This window comes from Aethalodelphis obliquidens, unplaced genomic scaffold (genome assembly GCF_003676395.1).
Source record: "Aethalodelphis obliquidens isolate GAN/ISIS:26980383/991018 unplaced genomic scaffold, ASM367639v1 scaffold3, whole genome shotgun sequence".
Lineage (NCBI taxonomy): Eukaryota > Metazoa > Chordata > Mammalia > Artiodactyla > Delphinidae > Aethalodelphis > Aethalodelphis obliquidens.
This window is the reverse complement of record NW_020837947.1, coordinates 73957311-73974011: the sequence shown is the minus strand read 5'-3', so window position 1 is coordinate 73974011 and position 16701 is coordinate 73957311. Positions and strand designations below refer to the sequence as shown.

At 36.9% G+C, this 16701-nt stretch overlaps 1 protein-coding gene across 6 annotated transcripts in view; it reads left to right on the top strand.

Annotated features, from left to right (window-relative positions):
- TTK (TTK protein kinase) overlaps positions 1–16701 on the top strand; it is a 47268-nt gene extending 30567 nt beyond the window's left edge. For 5 of the 6 annotated variants that reach the window (XM_027091851.1, XM_027091831.1, XM_027091863.1 and 2 more), the window contains exons 15-22: positions 349–506; positions 638–789; positions 2158–2282; positions 3853–3933; positions 6980–7156; positions 7664–7748; positions 8051–8148; positions 9854–10358. In XM_027091851.1, coding sequence (XP_026947652.1) covers positions 349–506; positions 638–789; positions 2158–2282; positions 3853–3933; positions 6980–7156; positions 7664–7748; positions 8051–8148; positions 9854–9940 — 963 coding nt within the window. In that variant the 3' untranslated portion in view covers positions 9941–10358. Of the gene's footprint in view, positions 1–348; positions 507–637; positions 790–2157; positions 2283–3852; positions 3934–6979; positions 7157–7663; positions 7749–8050; positions 8149–9853; positions 10359–16281 lie in introns of those variants that run through there. The other variant, XM_027091841.1, reaches the window with a different exon arrangement.

Genomic DNA, 16701 nt, shown 5'->3' with positions numbered 1-16701 from the left:
TCTGTGCCATGAATTATCTTTATTACAGCCCTCAGTCTTCCTTAGCATTTTTTAATGTCTTTTTCTGGTTGCAACATCTAACAGAGTGTTATGAATGTATATGAAATTTAAATTACCTTTCTTATACGTAGATAGGGCAACTACCTATGCCCATTGTCATAGGTAGTTGAGAATGTACTGTTACTTTCCTAACATGCTTTTTTTCCTTCTATACTCAAAATAAACCCAGACATTTTAAATTATTCACATCAATAATCCTTAATCTAAGATTTTATCTATTAATGTAGAAATATTGTGGCAGTATGTAAATAGTGTATTCTAACCTTTTTCATTTGTTCTACTCTATAGGTATTTCAGGTGTTGAATGGAAAGAAACAGATACATGCTATAAAGTATGTGAACTTAGAAGAAGCAGATAGCCAAACAATTGATAGTTACCGGAATGAAATTGCTTATCTGAATAAACTACAACAACACAGTGATAAAATCATCCGACTTTATGATTAGTAAGAATTTTTTTTTTAACTTAAAAAGGAGACTTTTTTTTCTCTAATTCTTAAGATAAATACTTTGTAAATCTTAGTAGTATAACCTAACCATTTATTGTTTTGTTGTTTTTGTTTGTTTTTAATGGCAGTGAAATCACAGATCAGTACATCTACATGGTAATGGAATGTGGAAATATTGATCTTAATACTTGGCTTAAAAAGAAAAAATCCATCAATCCATGGGAACGCAAGAGTTACTGGAAAAATATGTTGGAGGCAGTTCACACGATTCATCAACATGGTATTTTAAAATCTCTTCGTATGTAAAATTAAAATATTCATTAGTAGTGCTATCTTAGAGAAATACACCTATAATTTTAAGGTATTGGTTATTGGCACCTTTAGGCTAGATAAACTAAATATTTGGAAGTTTAATAAAGATGAAGGGACAAAACCATTTCTTTAAAATGCTCTTAACAGGGACTTCCCTTGGGGCGCAGTGGTTGAGAATCGCCTGCCAATGCAGGGGACATGGGTTCCATCCCTGGTCCGGGAAGATCCCACATGCTACGGAACAACTGAGCCCGTGTGCCACAACTACTGAGTCCACACGCCGCAACTACTAAAACCCGTGCGCTCTAGGGCCCGTGCTCCGCAACAAGAGAAGCCACCGCAATGAGAAGCCCGCGCACCTCAACAAAGAGTAGCCCCCTCTCGCGGCAACTAGAGAAAGCCCGCGCGTAGCAACGAAGACCCAACACAGCCAAAAATAAATTAATTAATTAAAAAAAAATGCTGTTAACGAGAGGATATAGCGCATGAACTCAAATCCCCACATCCATAGAGCATGCATAATACGAAATGTATCTTTGTCAGTATTAACATAGTCCATAATCCTGGGTCTCCAAATACTTGGATTATAGCAGATATGAGACTGGGGTTCAGGTATCCTAAAAATCTGAGATTTTTTTTCACTTATTCTCCTAGTTGTTTTGTATTGTGTACCTTGTATGGGAGTTGGTTTTACTTTTTTTTTTTTTAACTGTTAGCCCTACATTCTGGGTTGGCTTTCACCTTACTTGGCCTTGGTTCTTTTTATGGCTTCTTTGCCTTTACCTTTTCCTTATTTTAAATAACTGATAATGTAGGTAATTGTAAATCGTCTCCTTGTGTCTCCCGTCCCATAAGTTAAAAGATAATTCACCAGTGATGAAGATCAGGCTGTAGGGAAGGATATGTCAGGAGCATTAGGGTCCTACCACCTGGCAGTGTAATTTACAGTGCTCTCTCGTGGGCAGTGAATCACAGTGGTTGTTAAGAGCATAAACTCTGAAGCCAGACTGCCTGGGTTCAACTCATGACACTGTTACTTAGGCTGTGTGACCTTGAACAGATTGCTTAAACTCTGCCTTAGTTTCCTCAGCTAAAAGTGGGGATAATAATAGTACTTAATCTCAGCATTGGTATGAGGGTTCAATGATTCAATACAAGCGACAAACTTCAAATAGTGCCTGGCACGTAGCAAGTGCTGTATGTTTGTAGTGTACATTAAAAGTGAATATTTAATTTGATTGACTAATTAAAGGAATCAACTCAGCAAATTGTGAAATTTTTTTGTACTTAGGATGTTTATCATGGTCTAATATTATAATGGATTTTTATTTTGAAGGTATTGTTCACAGTGATCTGAAACCTGCTAACTTTCTGATAGTTGATGGAATGCTAAAGCTAATTGATTTTGGAATTGCAAACCAAATGCAACCAGATACAACAAGTATTGTTAAAGACTCTCAGGTAATGAATGGCTGGTTACCACACAGTAGAGTTCAATTCCTTTTCACCTTTGAAGTATTATTTTGCTAATGAGGATTTTATTTTTCCCTACTTCATTTTTCAAAGGATTTGAAGCCTTTTTACAAGAACAGATATTATAACTATAAAAAACAAATTAATCACATGATTAAGACAATTTTAGTATAGAAAGTCAAGATCCGGTAGAAATATATCCAGCAATTTTGAATGATTTTCCTATAGCTGAGGTAGAGAAGCAGTAATATCTGCCTTGGAAATCATCTTGGTCATTATCTAAAATTCACCTGAAACTTTGTCTCAGTTTCCTGGTAGCAACCAAAGAGAGAATTGCAGTTTCATGTTTTTCATTGTCCATAAGGTAAAATTATTTCATTCTTCCAGAGAAGTAAAGCTTTCCCTATCACTTACATTTGAAAAAAAATTCTTAATTGGGCCTTCCTATTGGAAACACCATAATAAATATACTCAGCTGCATTTTTATAATAGGATATGCAATAGCAATCTTAATAAATGTGTCCCCCTAAAAACTGAGGTGATGACAACCAAAGAATGACTAAAAATAATCCTGCTTGGAGCCAAGACAGTGTGTTTCATGTATACAGATTGCTGACGTGGATCTTCCTTAATCCTAGCAGTAAAACTGGATTCTTTCAGGAGTAGATGGGCAGCATGCCCTTCAAACAATTCTATTTGACAATCACTTCTTTCTAGATCAAAAATATGGCTGAACATTTAGTTGTAAATCAGCTTGACGATATCGTCTATGGTAAGGCTCTAAAGTATAGGTATTCTGTGTTTGAAAGCAGAATCATTTTAGAATAAAATGAATGCAGTGTAAGGTTGGCATACTCCTGCTGTGGAAAATCTTGCATAATGCAGACACCCATCTCATCTCTATTTGGACGTGGGCCCAGGGAGACAAAGCTAGATTTTTGGTTGTTGTTTGGTTTATTTAAAAATGTGTTCTGGGGCTTCCCTGGTGGCGCAGTGGTTGAGAGTCCGGCTGCCGATGCAGGGGACGCGGGTTCGTGCCCCGGTCCGGGAAGATCCCACATGCCGAGGAGTGGCTGGGCCCGTGAGCCATGGCCGCCGAGCCTGCGCGTCCGGAGCCTGTGCTCCGCAACAGGAGAGGCCACAACAGTGAGAGGCCCGCTTACGGCAAAAATAAATAAATAAATAAAAATTAAAAAAATAAAAAAGTGTTCTGGGTCTATTCCAGCACAGAAATGAGCGATTGATCAGTTCCTTCAAAGTTTATGGCCATTAATATAATTTTATCCTGGAAAGATTTATGGTTGCTGCCCACCATAAGGAATAGCTCAGCATTCTGTAAGGAGTCAATTATTTTTATTATGAATCTAATTTATTTTGCTGGAATTGTGAAGAAATTTATGCCTTAATATTTTTCTCAGTTATTAGAGTTTCTCAAATATATTAACTGAAACCTGTAACTCTCCAAGTTGCCAAAAATCTGGCATTTGTGTTTAAAAAAATGTAAAGCAGAATGAAGTATTTTCATTGATTTCTGTGTTTTCTGTGATTTGGCAAGTAGGTTGGTACAGTTAATTATATGCCACCAGAAGCAATCAAAGATATGTCTTCCTCAAGAGAAAATGGGAAATCCAAATCGAAGGTACCGTAAGGTTATTTACATACCATTTCTCTGGCACAAATAGGGAATGGGCTAGTCTCTGAATGAACTTAACAGATAACTGAAAAGTTATTTCTTTAAGTTCTAAAACTTTTTAGGCCATTACAGAGACCTTGCTTTATTAAGCAAACTGTCATGGGATTCAGTTTCACTTTTCTTTATTGATTTGAGATTGTTCTTTTAATATTGCGCTTTTAATATGGTGATGCCTCACAATGTGCTCCTGTAAGAAATGCACACAGGATGTTTTCTGAGTTTTAAAAATAAAGAAAAAAAATAAGACTAAATTAGCTCTGATACGGGCACCTTAAATTAAATAACAGTGAACTGATAACCTTTGTTTCCTTTCTGATTCTTAAATTTTATTTACCATTTCTTCATTTGTTAATTTTCTGTTTCCAAGAACAACTCTAGTAGGTAATATTCCCAGGTACCTTCCCACTTTTCTTATTTCACCACCTCTGTGAGCTTTTGTGTTAGCCTCGTTGGTGCCCCTTGCTGGGTCCATTCTGCCTGCCATGGTGCCTCTGGCTCCCAAGCTAATCCTTCTTTCTCTATACCAGTGTCTTCAAATGGATGCAAGCACACACCACTGTGCAGTACCTGCGTTCAAGTCATAGATCTGCCTCTTTATCAACTGTCTTTGTGACTTAACTTGCCTAGTTTCTTCATCTGCAAGTTAGGCTTGCACACAGTACCTATTTTAAAAGTAATTGAGGATTAAATGAGAAAGAATACAGAGCACTTAGTACATTGTCCAGCTTGAAACAATTGCTTAATAAATGTGCTTTCATTTACTAAATTATGTTTTCCTTCCTAGGAAATTGTGGCTTCTAAATATCTTTTCAAATAGCTGGCATAAAATTATGCCAAATAGTCTCTCTTATAAAAATCCTTTTTATACCTCTTTAGCTTCTCCTTTTCTTTTAATACTTAGATTTGTCTTTCTCTTTTTCTTGATTAGGCTTGCCAGGGTTTTGTTAATTTTAAAGAACCAGGTCTTCATTTCATTTATTAATTCTATTTTCATTTGTCTTCTAATTAGTTTCTGCTTTTATCTTTGTTATTTATATTCCCTTTAGGTTTCTCCCCCAGCTTCTGCATTTAAATAATTGCTAATTTAATTTTAGTATTCTTCCTTATAATTAAAACATTAAAACTGAATTTTACTTTGAGTTTTACTTTAGCTGCTACTTCTAGGTTTTATGGTAGTGTTTCTTATTTTCATTAATTTCCAAAATTTCTAATTTTAGTTTTAAAATTGTTTCATTCTTTGTTACTTTAAAATAAAATTTACTTTGAACTGCATGTAGTGTTCAGATTCTTTTCAGTTTTCAACTCAGTACTTAAATAGGTCGTATTGGTCAATCTCAACTAGTGATTCTGAATAGAAGATAAATTTTTATCCCAACATGGGAGGTAATCCTTGTTATGGAAGAGCTCAAAGCCCCTCCCAGTCTCCCTCTGTTCTCGAATTGCTTTCCGGTGAACAGGCTTGGCCATCTGGGGCTCCTGTTCTGAGGTCTGTTGGGCCCATTCATTACTCCTCTCTCCTCTCTGCTTCAAATGCCTCTACCACGCATGACCTGTGGCTGTGGGTAGTTTGTCTCCATTCACGTTCCGCTTTTATTGTAAATATTTTCCATATGTTTACGGTTTTGCTACCAGGCTGCTCTGTCTGTCTTATCTGGGGCTTTGGAGAGTTTGAAAACCACACGGCCACAGCCATTTTTCCAGAATCTGAAATTCTTTTTAATTCATGATTTAGTATTTAGAAATGGACTTATATTTCCAAGTGGTTAAATTGGAGGAAGAGGAGGTTATTTTTTTATTAATTTTCAGTTTTCTTTGTGTTCAGATAATGGGATCTATTCTGTCATGTTTTGAAAGGCATGTTTAAATCTGCCCTCCTTCAAAGAATTTAATACAATTTTTGCTTTATATAGTTCTATTAAATGTGGTTTCAGTGCATAGAAGTTCATAACTGTCATCTCTTCTTGGTTGATTGTACCTTTTATCACTGTAAAATGGCTTTCTCTTCTGTTAGAAGCATTTTGCCATGTTCTCTTTTTCTAATATTAATATTGCTGTCTCTGCTTTCGTTTCCTTTTTTTTTTTCTTTCTTGCATTTGGTTATAGATGTCCATTTCTTTTTTCCTTGTACCTTTCTGTGTCATTTGGTTTAGATTAATCCTTTGTGTAGAGCATGTGGTTACATTTTGTTTTAATGCATATTGAGTATCTTTTAAAAGAGGAATTTAGCCATTCTCATTTATTATGCTCACTTCTGTGTTTGGTCTTAATCATGTTCTTTTAAAAGTCAAAAGCATAATTATGTTATAATATCACATTATTTCTAATGAGATTATTTAATACAAAGAACATTTAATAATAAGTAATATTTATTGAGTACTTACTATACCAGAAACTATTCTCTATGCTTACCCATATCTCATGGTTACATCATTTAAGGCCCATGACAACGTACCTTTGTTATTTCTGTTTTAGAGATGAGGAAACAGAGACATGTAGAATTACTAACTAGTGATAAGACCAGGATTCAAGCCCAGCCCAGCCCAGTCTGGCTCTATAGTTTGTGTTCTTAAGTTTAGGATAGCTCAACTTAAACAACCTTTTTAAAATCTATACATACTTATGAATTTATATAAAAACTTATTTTAATTCAGTAATTTTGGGGAAAACATGTAAATTTAAAATGTGCACTTAGGGTTTTTAGTTTTGTGTTTTCACAGGCTGACAAGAATGTCATATTTTGTTTCAGTTGAAATATTTTGATTATGAGTTTGTTGAAAGATTTAAACTGAAGTTCATTTCTTTTGATAAAATAACCAAGTGTAATCAAAACGAGAAGAGGATGTTTTGTCACGAACATAGTCTAATAGTTGGACATTTATTGAGATTTAGTTATGATTTTAAATATTAGGGTGTGTGTGTGTGTGTGTATAATATTTTAATTTTATGTTAAAATAACAGTAACTTCTTCTTTTTTTTTTTTTTTTTAACTTAGATAAGCCCCAAAAGTGATGTTTGGTCCTTAGGTTGCATTTTGTACTATATGACTTACGGGAAAACACCATTTCAGCATATCATTAATCAGATTTCTAAATTACATGCCATAATTGACCCTAATCATGAAATTGAATTTCCTGATATTCCAGAGAAAGATCTTCAAGATGTGTTAAAGGTAACATTAATAGTATATACATATAGAAGAGCTATATTGCATGTAGTACTTAATTGTTTACTTAAAGAAATAGCTGAGGGAGTTCTCTGGCTGTCCAGTGGTTAGGACTCAGCACTTTCACTGCCATGGCCCGGGTTCAATCCCTGGTCAGGGAACTAAGATCCCACAAGCCGCATGGCACACCCAGAAAAGAAAAAAGAAAGAAAAAGAAATAGTTGAAATGATTGGAATTATGTAACTGGCTTAGATATAACTGAGAGGTCTATTGAGAGGAATTGCTTACTGAGTTAGTTTTTAAAGATGTGTTAAGCTCACTTTGAAGGTTTTTAAAACTTATGAATACTTGGAGATTTTGCAAAAATGACGTGTAAAATAATTTTGTCATTTCTAAGTAGGCTCTCTAGAAAGCAACTTCTGTAATATGATGCAGTCTGGGAAAATACTGTATCAATATTGCATAAGAAAACTTGCTTCATTTTTTTAAAAAATTTATCTTTATTTTTATAGTGTTGTTTAATAAGGGACCCTAAACAGAGGATCTCCATTCCTGAGCTCCTGGCACATCCATATGTTCAGATTCAAACTCATCCAGGTACTTCTTTAAAAATAAGTTTATTACCAGATTGCTAATATAAACAGCCTTCTGGCTGCTCTCCTCCTGCCTGCCTCCTTCCTTAAGGATATTCCTTAATGCTAAATACTAAAATAAATGAGATCACCTTTCTCTACCTGCTGGCATTCATTTTTACCTATCCTAGGTAAGGGGCTATGATCAGTGATAAGTTACAAGAATGCCAGTTATTGTGCTTTTAAACAGAATACATATTTATGTATGAACTTATATTTTTCTTATTTGATGCCAGTGTGCTATTGATTATATATATCATTTTACAGGGAACCAGATGGCTAAGGGAACCACTGAAGAAATGAAATATGTTCTGGGCCAACTTGTTGGCCTGAATTCTCCTAACTCCATTTTGAAAACTGCTAAAGTATGTCTATTCTTTGTCTACACTAATTTTAATCGTTTTGTATAATTTAGTGAGTTAGACACTTAAACAGGTAATGCAAAGGAAAGTTGGCCCAATCATCAGATCAGCTATGAAGTGTGTTTCTGTATTTAGATACTTAACATGTACTTTTTGACAAATATAGATTTATTTGATTTATATTCTTACTGTGCAGACAGCACAATTGAAAATGGATTGTCATATAGGGTGCATTGAAAAGACTGCTGTTGGGTCTCAACTGGAATAAATTCAATAAGGAATCTTAACACCATTTTTAACACAGCTTTTGAATTCATTTTTTTCTAGCCAACTTTATTTTTAAACCGTCGTAGAGAAATCACAGTACTTGTCACATGTAATGACTTCTGTGAGGCTGTATATAGCAGTCAGTACATTTCTCAAAGCAAATGTCTCAAATCTTTTAGTCTCCCAATGCCTCTTTATATCTATACCATAATTTTTTGGATCTCACTGACATCAAACACCTAGTCATTTCCAGAACACTAGGTATGCTTATTGACTTTAGTTACTAGTTATATATATCAGTTATAACATTATTGTAAAATTATGAGAGCTTAAACTAAAATCACTGTTAGCTCTATGGATAGGGATAACACCAATCTAAGATGTTAAGAACTTGGATACAGTTTTGGAGGAATTTACTATATATTCACCATTATATTTGTATCCATATGATATAAGGTAAATTTTTTCTTAAATTTTCTCAAGTTCTGATAGCTAAATCAATGGCTTTAGGAATTGAAATTGGACAAAATTTGTTTTGTAATTTTCCTCTATGTTTCATATCTCTATGTTGTAAATTTCTACCAGTGTATTGTTTAAAGCCTTTTATAAATAAAACTGAGGTGGGTTACCTTTATCACTAAGGTTATGTGTTCCTTGATGGCAAAGATATCTTTCATCTTCATAAATTAGATGTTGGCTTAGCCTTAAGTCCTTTACTAAATATGTAGATTTTAATGTAGCTAATTATACTTATTTGTATAGCAGTTGTATTTTTTTTTAAATGTCTTCCATTCTTTAGTTTAAATATCAGCTGAAAGTATATTTCCTGATGAGTGTATTTTACAGTATAGGAATTTATCTAAGACTGGCTTTATTTAAGAAAAAGTAAGGTATCTTGTAATAACCTATAATGAAAAAGCATATGAAAAACAATATATAGAGAGAGGGATAGATAGATACAGATACAGATATAGATATAATCTGAATCACTTTGCTGTACACCAGATACTAACACAATATTATAAATCAGCTGTACTTCAATTTTTAAGAAAAGAGTTTTGCTATGCAATATTGTACATCAACTATACTTCAATAAAAATAAACAATTTAAAAAGAGGTTTGTTGAAACAGAAAAGAAAAAGAAAAAGTAAGGGAGATTAAGAAGGCTTTGAGGATGCATATATATGCTTATAAATAGCTATGTTACATTTTTCTTACAGAAAGATTGATCTGCATTGCATGATCGCTGATTCTTAGGCCAAGCTGGCTGTTTAAAAATTTTTCATTATCTCCAATAGTGTACAAAATAATTTCCTAATTATAAGAACAAGGGAGAAATTTGTTACATATTAGAAGATGTGGAGTTAAACCTTTGTTAATCTGATATGGTAATACATTGAATTTTAAAAGTTATAAATCGGATGTGTGTTTTTAATTTCAGACTTTATATGAGCACTATAGTGGTGGTGAGAGTCATGATTCCTGTTCATCATCCAAGACTTTGGAAAAAAAATGGGGAAAAAAATGATTTGCAGCTACACATAAACTGTCAGGTATCACCTGTAAAATATATTGGACTGTTATACTCTTGATTCTATGTGGAAATCTACTCCTGAAGACAACTTCACTCTGAAATGTCATTGGCAGAAAAATTCAGTGGATTATCCTCAAAAGAAAACTGTAAAAAACCACTAATGACACTGTATGTATTAAATTGTAGAATTGTTTTCTCTTTTGTGCTTCCCTGTAAATCTAATCTATTTGATATCATTTTCACACTTGGAATAGTGGGTGAAAAGTGGAAATATTTTCTGAAGGACTATGTAAATAGGCTTTGTATAGTATAAAATGACACTAAAATGTCAAAGTTGTAGAACTGTTTTCTTCAAGCAAATACATTGTTGGTGAGGCAACAGAATTCTTAATAAAAATGGATTAAGGGGAAACATGAGAGTAGACCTTAGTAAATTAACTTTGGGGGAAAAAAAATTCCAGAGTGTTCAAATTCTAAAATAGATTTCCAGTTGTTTTATGGCACTGATAATACTCCAGCATTTTAGGGCTTCACTTGGCTTTCTTAATTCTCCGTTTCATTCTTCATAGTATCTATTGTTTTGGGTGTTCAGAGTATCATGCTGGATTCTAAGATGTAGTCTGTATAGGGCATGACCTCAATTGTACGACTTGCTTGGTAATGAGTAATTACAAATGTGGTCCCAGAATTTCTGAGTCTGAATTGAACAGATTATTTAAGGATATTACCATGTAGTATTCTTTTCCCCAAATTTTTCTTTAGCTTTTAAAACAGTTTTAGAGTCTCAGCAAAATTGAGGGGAAGGTGCAGAGATTTCCCATTTAACCCCTGCCCCACACATGCACAGCCTCCCCCATTACCAACATCCCCACCAGAGTGGTACTTTTGTTACATTTAAGGAACCTACATTGACGCACTGTAATAATCACCCGAAGTCTATAGTATACATATACCTAGTTCACTCTTGGTGGTGCATGTTCTAGGGATTTGGACAAATGTATAATAGCATGTATCTATCATTATACTATTGTAAAAATATTTTCAGTGCCTGAAAATTCACTGTGCTCCACCTATTCATCCCTCCCCTACCCCCAACCCCTGGGAACCACTGATCTTTTTACTGTTTCCATAGTTTTGCCCTGTCTAGAATGTCATATAGCTGGAATTGTACAGTACGTAGCCTTTCAGATTAGCTTCTTTCACTTAGCAATGTGCACTTAGTAACATGCACCTCCATGTCTTTTCATAGCTTGAGAGCTCATTTCTTTTTAGTGCCTAGTAGTATTCCATTGTCTGGATGGACCACAGTTTATCCATTCACCTCCTGAAGGACATCTTGGTTGCTTCCAGTTTTTGGCAATTATGAATAAAGCTGCTGTAAACATCTGTGTGCAGGGCTTTGTGTGGTGTTCAGCTTCAGAGGAGTTGACTACCATGGAGCATGACTGATGGATTATATGGTAAGAGTATGTGTAGTTCTGTAAGAAAGTGCCAAATGGTCTTGCACAGTGGCTGCGCCATTGTGCATTGTCTCCCGCAGTGAGTGAGCGTTCCTGTTGCTCCACATCCTCGCCAGCACTTGGTGTTGTCAGTGTTCCAGATCTGGGTCACTCTAGTAGATGTGTTGTGGTATCTCATTGTTTTTTTTTTGTTGTTGTTTTTTTTGCAGTACGTGGGCTTCTCACTGTTGTGGCCTCCTCCGTTGCAGAGCACAGGCTCCGGAGGTGAAGGCTCAGCGGCCATGGCTTACGGGCCCAGCCGCTCCGCGGCATGTGGGATCTTCCCGGACCAGGGCACGAACCCGTGTCCCCTGCATCGGCAGGCGGACTCTCAACCACTGCGCCACCAGGGAAGCCCCCTCATTGTTGTTTTAATTTGCATTTCCCTGGTGACAGCTGATGTGTGGAGCATTGTTTCATATACTTACATGCCATCCACCTGATACCTTCTTAAGTGAGATCTTTGCTTCTTTGTCAAAGATCTGTTAACTATATTTATGGGGTTCTATTTCTGGGCCGTCCATTCTGTTCCATTGATCAATTTAGCTTTTCCTTCACCAATACCACGCTGTCTTGATTACTGTCACTTTACAGTAAGTCTTGAAGTCAGGTGGTGTCAATCCTCCAACTTTGTTCTTCTCCTTCAGTAGTGTGTTGGCTGTTCTGGGGGGTTTTGCCATTTCACATAGAGTTAAAATCTGTTTGTCAGTATCCCCAAGTAACTTGCTGGAATTTTGATTGGGATTATATTGAATCCCAATTGTAGATCAAATTGGGAAGAACTGACATCTTGACAGTATGGAGTCTTCCTGTCCAAGAACATGGACTATTTCTCCATTTATTTAGTTCTTCCTTGATTTCATTCTTCAGAGTTTTGTAGTTTTCCCTATATAGACCTTGTACATACATTGTTAGATTTGTACATGAATATTTCATTTTGGGGGCTGCTAATGTAAATGGCATTGTGTTTTTCATTTCAAATTCCACTTCTTCTTTGCTGTTATATAGGAAAATGATTGACGTTTATATATTAACCTTGTATCCTGCAGTGTTGCTATAGTTGCTTATTTGTTCCAGGAGTGGTTTTATGGATTCTTTTGGATTTTCTACATACATGATAACGTCATCTGCAAACAGGACGGTTTTATTTCTTCCTTCCCAATCTGTATACCTTTTATTTCTTCTTATTGCAGTAGGTAATACTTCCAGTATGATGTTGGAAGGAGTGACGCCAAGTCTTTGCCTTGTTTTTGGTCTTAGTGGGAAAACCTCAAGTTTTTATTAAGTATGATGTTTGCTGTATGTTTTTTATAGATATTCTTTATCAAATTAAGAAAGTTCTCTGTTTCTAGCTTGCTGAAAGTTTTTATCGTGAATGGGTGTTGGATTTTGTCAAATGCTTTTTCCGCATCGATCAATAATGGTCATGTGATTTTTCTTTTCTTAGCCTGTTGATGTGATGGATTATTGTGTGTTATTATAACTGACACCATCTTGGGCCCTTCTAGTTTCTCCTGTCCTTCTGCTGACCCTGCGCAGGACTGTACTCTGTCTTGTTTCCAAGCACCTACCCCCATACCCTAAGTTAACTATAAAATTGTCCCAGTGGCCCCTCAGCGTGCCGCTGTGAATGCTTCCGGGTCATTATCTGTCCAATCCCAATCCCATCCTATGATTAAATTACCATAAAATAAACTGATCCGCTGATTGTAAGGATCAGTTTGTCCGTCTCAAGATGCCTTTCCAGCTCAGTGGGCACTTTTCATTTCTTCCGTCCTCTAGCAATTACATTAATTGATTTTTGAATGTTGAACCAGTCTTGCATATCTGGGATAAATCCCACTTGGTTGTGGTTTATCATTTTTTTATACATTCTCTCTTAAAATTATCCCTTGAAAGTGACACCCTTTACTTCCACTCACAATTCATTGGCTAAAGAATTTACATGGTTAAATGTAATAACCGTGTGTTCAAAAGAAAAAGAAAAAAAGAGCTAGAAATATATGATGAACAGCACCGATTAAAATTTATCAGAAGATATAGCAATACTCTTTTATTTTGCTTCAATCAGGGGTTCCTACCCTGTAGTTCAGGGCCTCCCAGGACTACTGGGTATTGAGTGGCACAAAGAGAATAGAAGTATTCTATTTTCTTACGTCACTTTGGAGGGGTTTTATTTTATGCTGCTTTCCCGAAGTAGTTACAAACAACTTGGGGATGCTCTCCATGAATCTTCTCCTTTCTCTTCCTTCTTTTCTTCCTTCCTTCCTTCCTCTCTCCTCTACTTCTCCACTTTTACCTTTGGAGAAAGTGTATTGTACCGAAGAGGAAAATGTATGAGTAATTACACTACTTAGTTGCTTAATAGTTAAAGTAAGAAATAACCTTTATTGGGTTACAATGTTTGTAGAGCTATAATAATGTAAAAATTATGTATAGAATACATATAATATATACATAATCTGTATGCTATGTTATTAGAAATATACAAAATGAGTGCATTTGAGAGAATAAGGTCAGAAAGGCCCCTATAGGCACAGATAGGGTAAGGAGGAGGTGATTGTGGATGGCCGTTCACATTCTGACACAGTTGGCACTCAATCAAGCAAGTGAAGCGCAGCGCCCAGCCCACACTCTGTTACAAAGTCTCCTTGGCACTGGAGCAAGTGAAGCAGAGGGCCCAGCCCACACTCTGTTACAAAGTCTCCACTTAGTTTAAGGCTACTATATGTTATGTCCTTATAGGATATCTAATATGTCGGAGGTACAATATGCTTTTTTCAAAGCATGTGCCAGTGAAGAAAAATGATAGCTAGTCACAGAGCAATGGTGGGCTAGCTAACTGTAGCCGGGAGAAAAGTCTAGTGGAGTCTGTGGTGATGGTGGGGCTGGGTGGGGGGTATTGAAAGCAGGGAGAGGAGTGAGATTCTTTGGAGAAGGGTTAGGAGCCATATCTGGGGAGGCTCGAGCATGCTGCCTCTCTTCTCTTCCGTGGGACCGATCATCCCAAATAAACCTGGGACGTTGCCTCCTCCAGTTCATTTCTTTTGATAAATGGAAAGCAGTCATAGATGGAGGCTTTTCCGTGTGCATCTGTCATTTAGTGGGTTGGTTTTTCTTTTTAATTTTTATTTTATAGTGGAGTCTAGTTGATTTGCAATGCTGTGTTAGTTTCAGGTGTACAGCACAGTGATTCAGTTATACATATACATGCATCTATTCTTTTTCAGATTCCTTTCCCACATAGGTTATTATAGAGTATTGAGTAGAGTTCCCTGTGCTCTACAGTACGTCCTTGTGGACTATCTAGTTTATTCATTTAGTGTGTTTCTTTGTTTTGTTTTGTTTTTTTGCGGTATGCGGGCCTCTCACTGTTGTGGCCTCTCCCGTTACGGAGCACAGGCTCCGGACACACAGGCTCAGCGGCCATGGCTCACGGGCCCAGCCGCTCCACAGCATGTGGGATCTTCCCGGACCGGGGCACGAACCCCTGTCCCCTGCATCGGCAGGTGGACTCTCAACCACTGCGCCACCAGGGAAGCCCCATTTAGTGTGTTTTTTAATGTTATTATAAAAGGAAAAAGGTCTCCTCTTTTTTTTGGGGGGGGGGGCGTACCACAGTTTGTGGGATCTTAGTTCCCCGACCAGGGATTGAACCCAGACCCTCAGCACTGAGGGCGTGGAGTCCTAACCACTGGACCGCCAGGGAATTCCTTTTTTTTTTTTTTTCCTTGAAAATAGTCTCATCTTAATCTAGTTGAAAAGTAAGTAGAAAGAAGCATAAGTTACACCTAATCCCATCACCCTGAGTTAGTTACTAATAACATTTGGCATATTTGCACAATTGAGATAATATGTTAATAACTTTATACTCCTGTTTTTTCACCTACCTTTCTCATAGGCATTTTCCTAAGTCATTTAAACCTTTCATAAATATAATTTTGATTCCTATGAAATGTCCTATCACGTGAATATACATAGTTCCTTATTTTTTATTTTGTGTAAAATAATTCAGAATAAACCTTAACAAAGCTGTTTTGTTTTTAAAGAATGGAAGTTAATGTTTGTCCAAAAACATAACTAACAATATAAATCCACAAATAAATAAACATCATGACACCATCTTTGTTCAAATGTCAGTTTGCTAATGAGACCCTCCTTAAACAGCATATTTAAAATCATAATCCCCCTGTTCCCTGTACTCCATAATCCCCTTACTTTCTTTATTACTTATAATAGTATTTATCCTTCTAACATTCTCTATAATTGATTTTTTACTGTTCATCTCCCTCCATTGTAATACCAGTCCCAGAATGCAAACCTTTGTATTGGTTTTGTTCACTCCTGTATCCCCAGCACTGAATACAGTGTCTGGCCTGTAGTTGCCACTTGATACATCCTGGTTGGAAACATGAATAAAAGCTTTTCTTCCTGGAAAGGGAGAATTATAAGACATTTCTTAGGGAGGATATACAATAGGAGCCGTTTTAGCAAACCGTGGCTAGCCCAGCAGACGGCTGTAATAACCCCTAGAGCGCTAGACAAGATGAGATGTCCTTGATGGCGATCACCTGTTCAGCGTGACCTGGTTTGCGACACTGGTATTCGAGGAGCAAAGGATGCTCACAGGGGCAGACCCTTCTTCCAGGCTGATAGGATTGCACACAGAATCAGGATCTGCCTTTCCACAGAGGCGTTACAGGACATGGTCCCAGATGCAGTATTTCTGTGTTCAAATAAATGAAGTACACTGAAGTCTCTGCCCCTGGGTGCTTATTTCTGTGTTTCTCCTCTTCCTAAGATATGAAGGGAATTTTTTTTTTTCTTTTTCTGTAGCCCAGATGTCCTGGCATTGACTTTCTAGTCCGCGCTGACGCCACAGGAGAGCAAACGCTTGGAAGTTTGACAGGAACAAGGGGCAAGCAGTGAGCCTGTGTGTGCCCACAGCTCTGGGAAGCAGGTGAGGGCGGGGGCCATCGTTCCCCGACTCTGAGGGGCTCCCTGGCTCTCTCTCGCATGCAGACTCCCCAGAACTGACTGCTTGTCACCCCCAGATGCTCTCCCCACCCCAGGCTGAGGCTCGCTCTGCTCCACGCGCTTGGCTGGCTGGAGAGGGCCCCCTTGTGGTAGGAGCGGGGATGCCGCTCACCCCAGAAATTTGGAAGCCAGGCTTAGTGCGTCAAAGTTCACAGCCCCCAGGCCGGTGTGGCATAGCAGCGACAGCAGTTGTGGTTCTGGTTCTGGGCAAGAATTTCT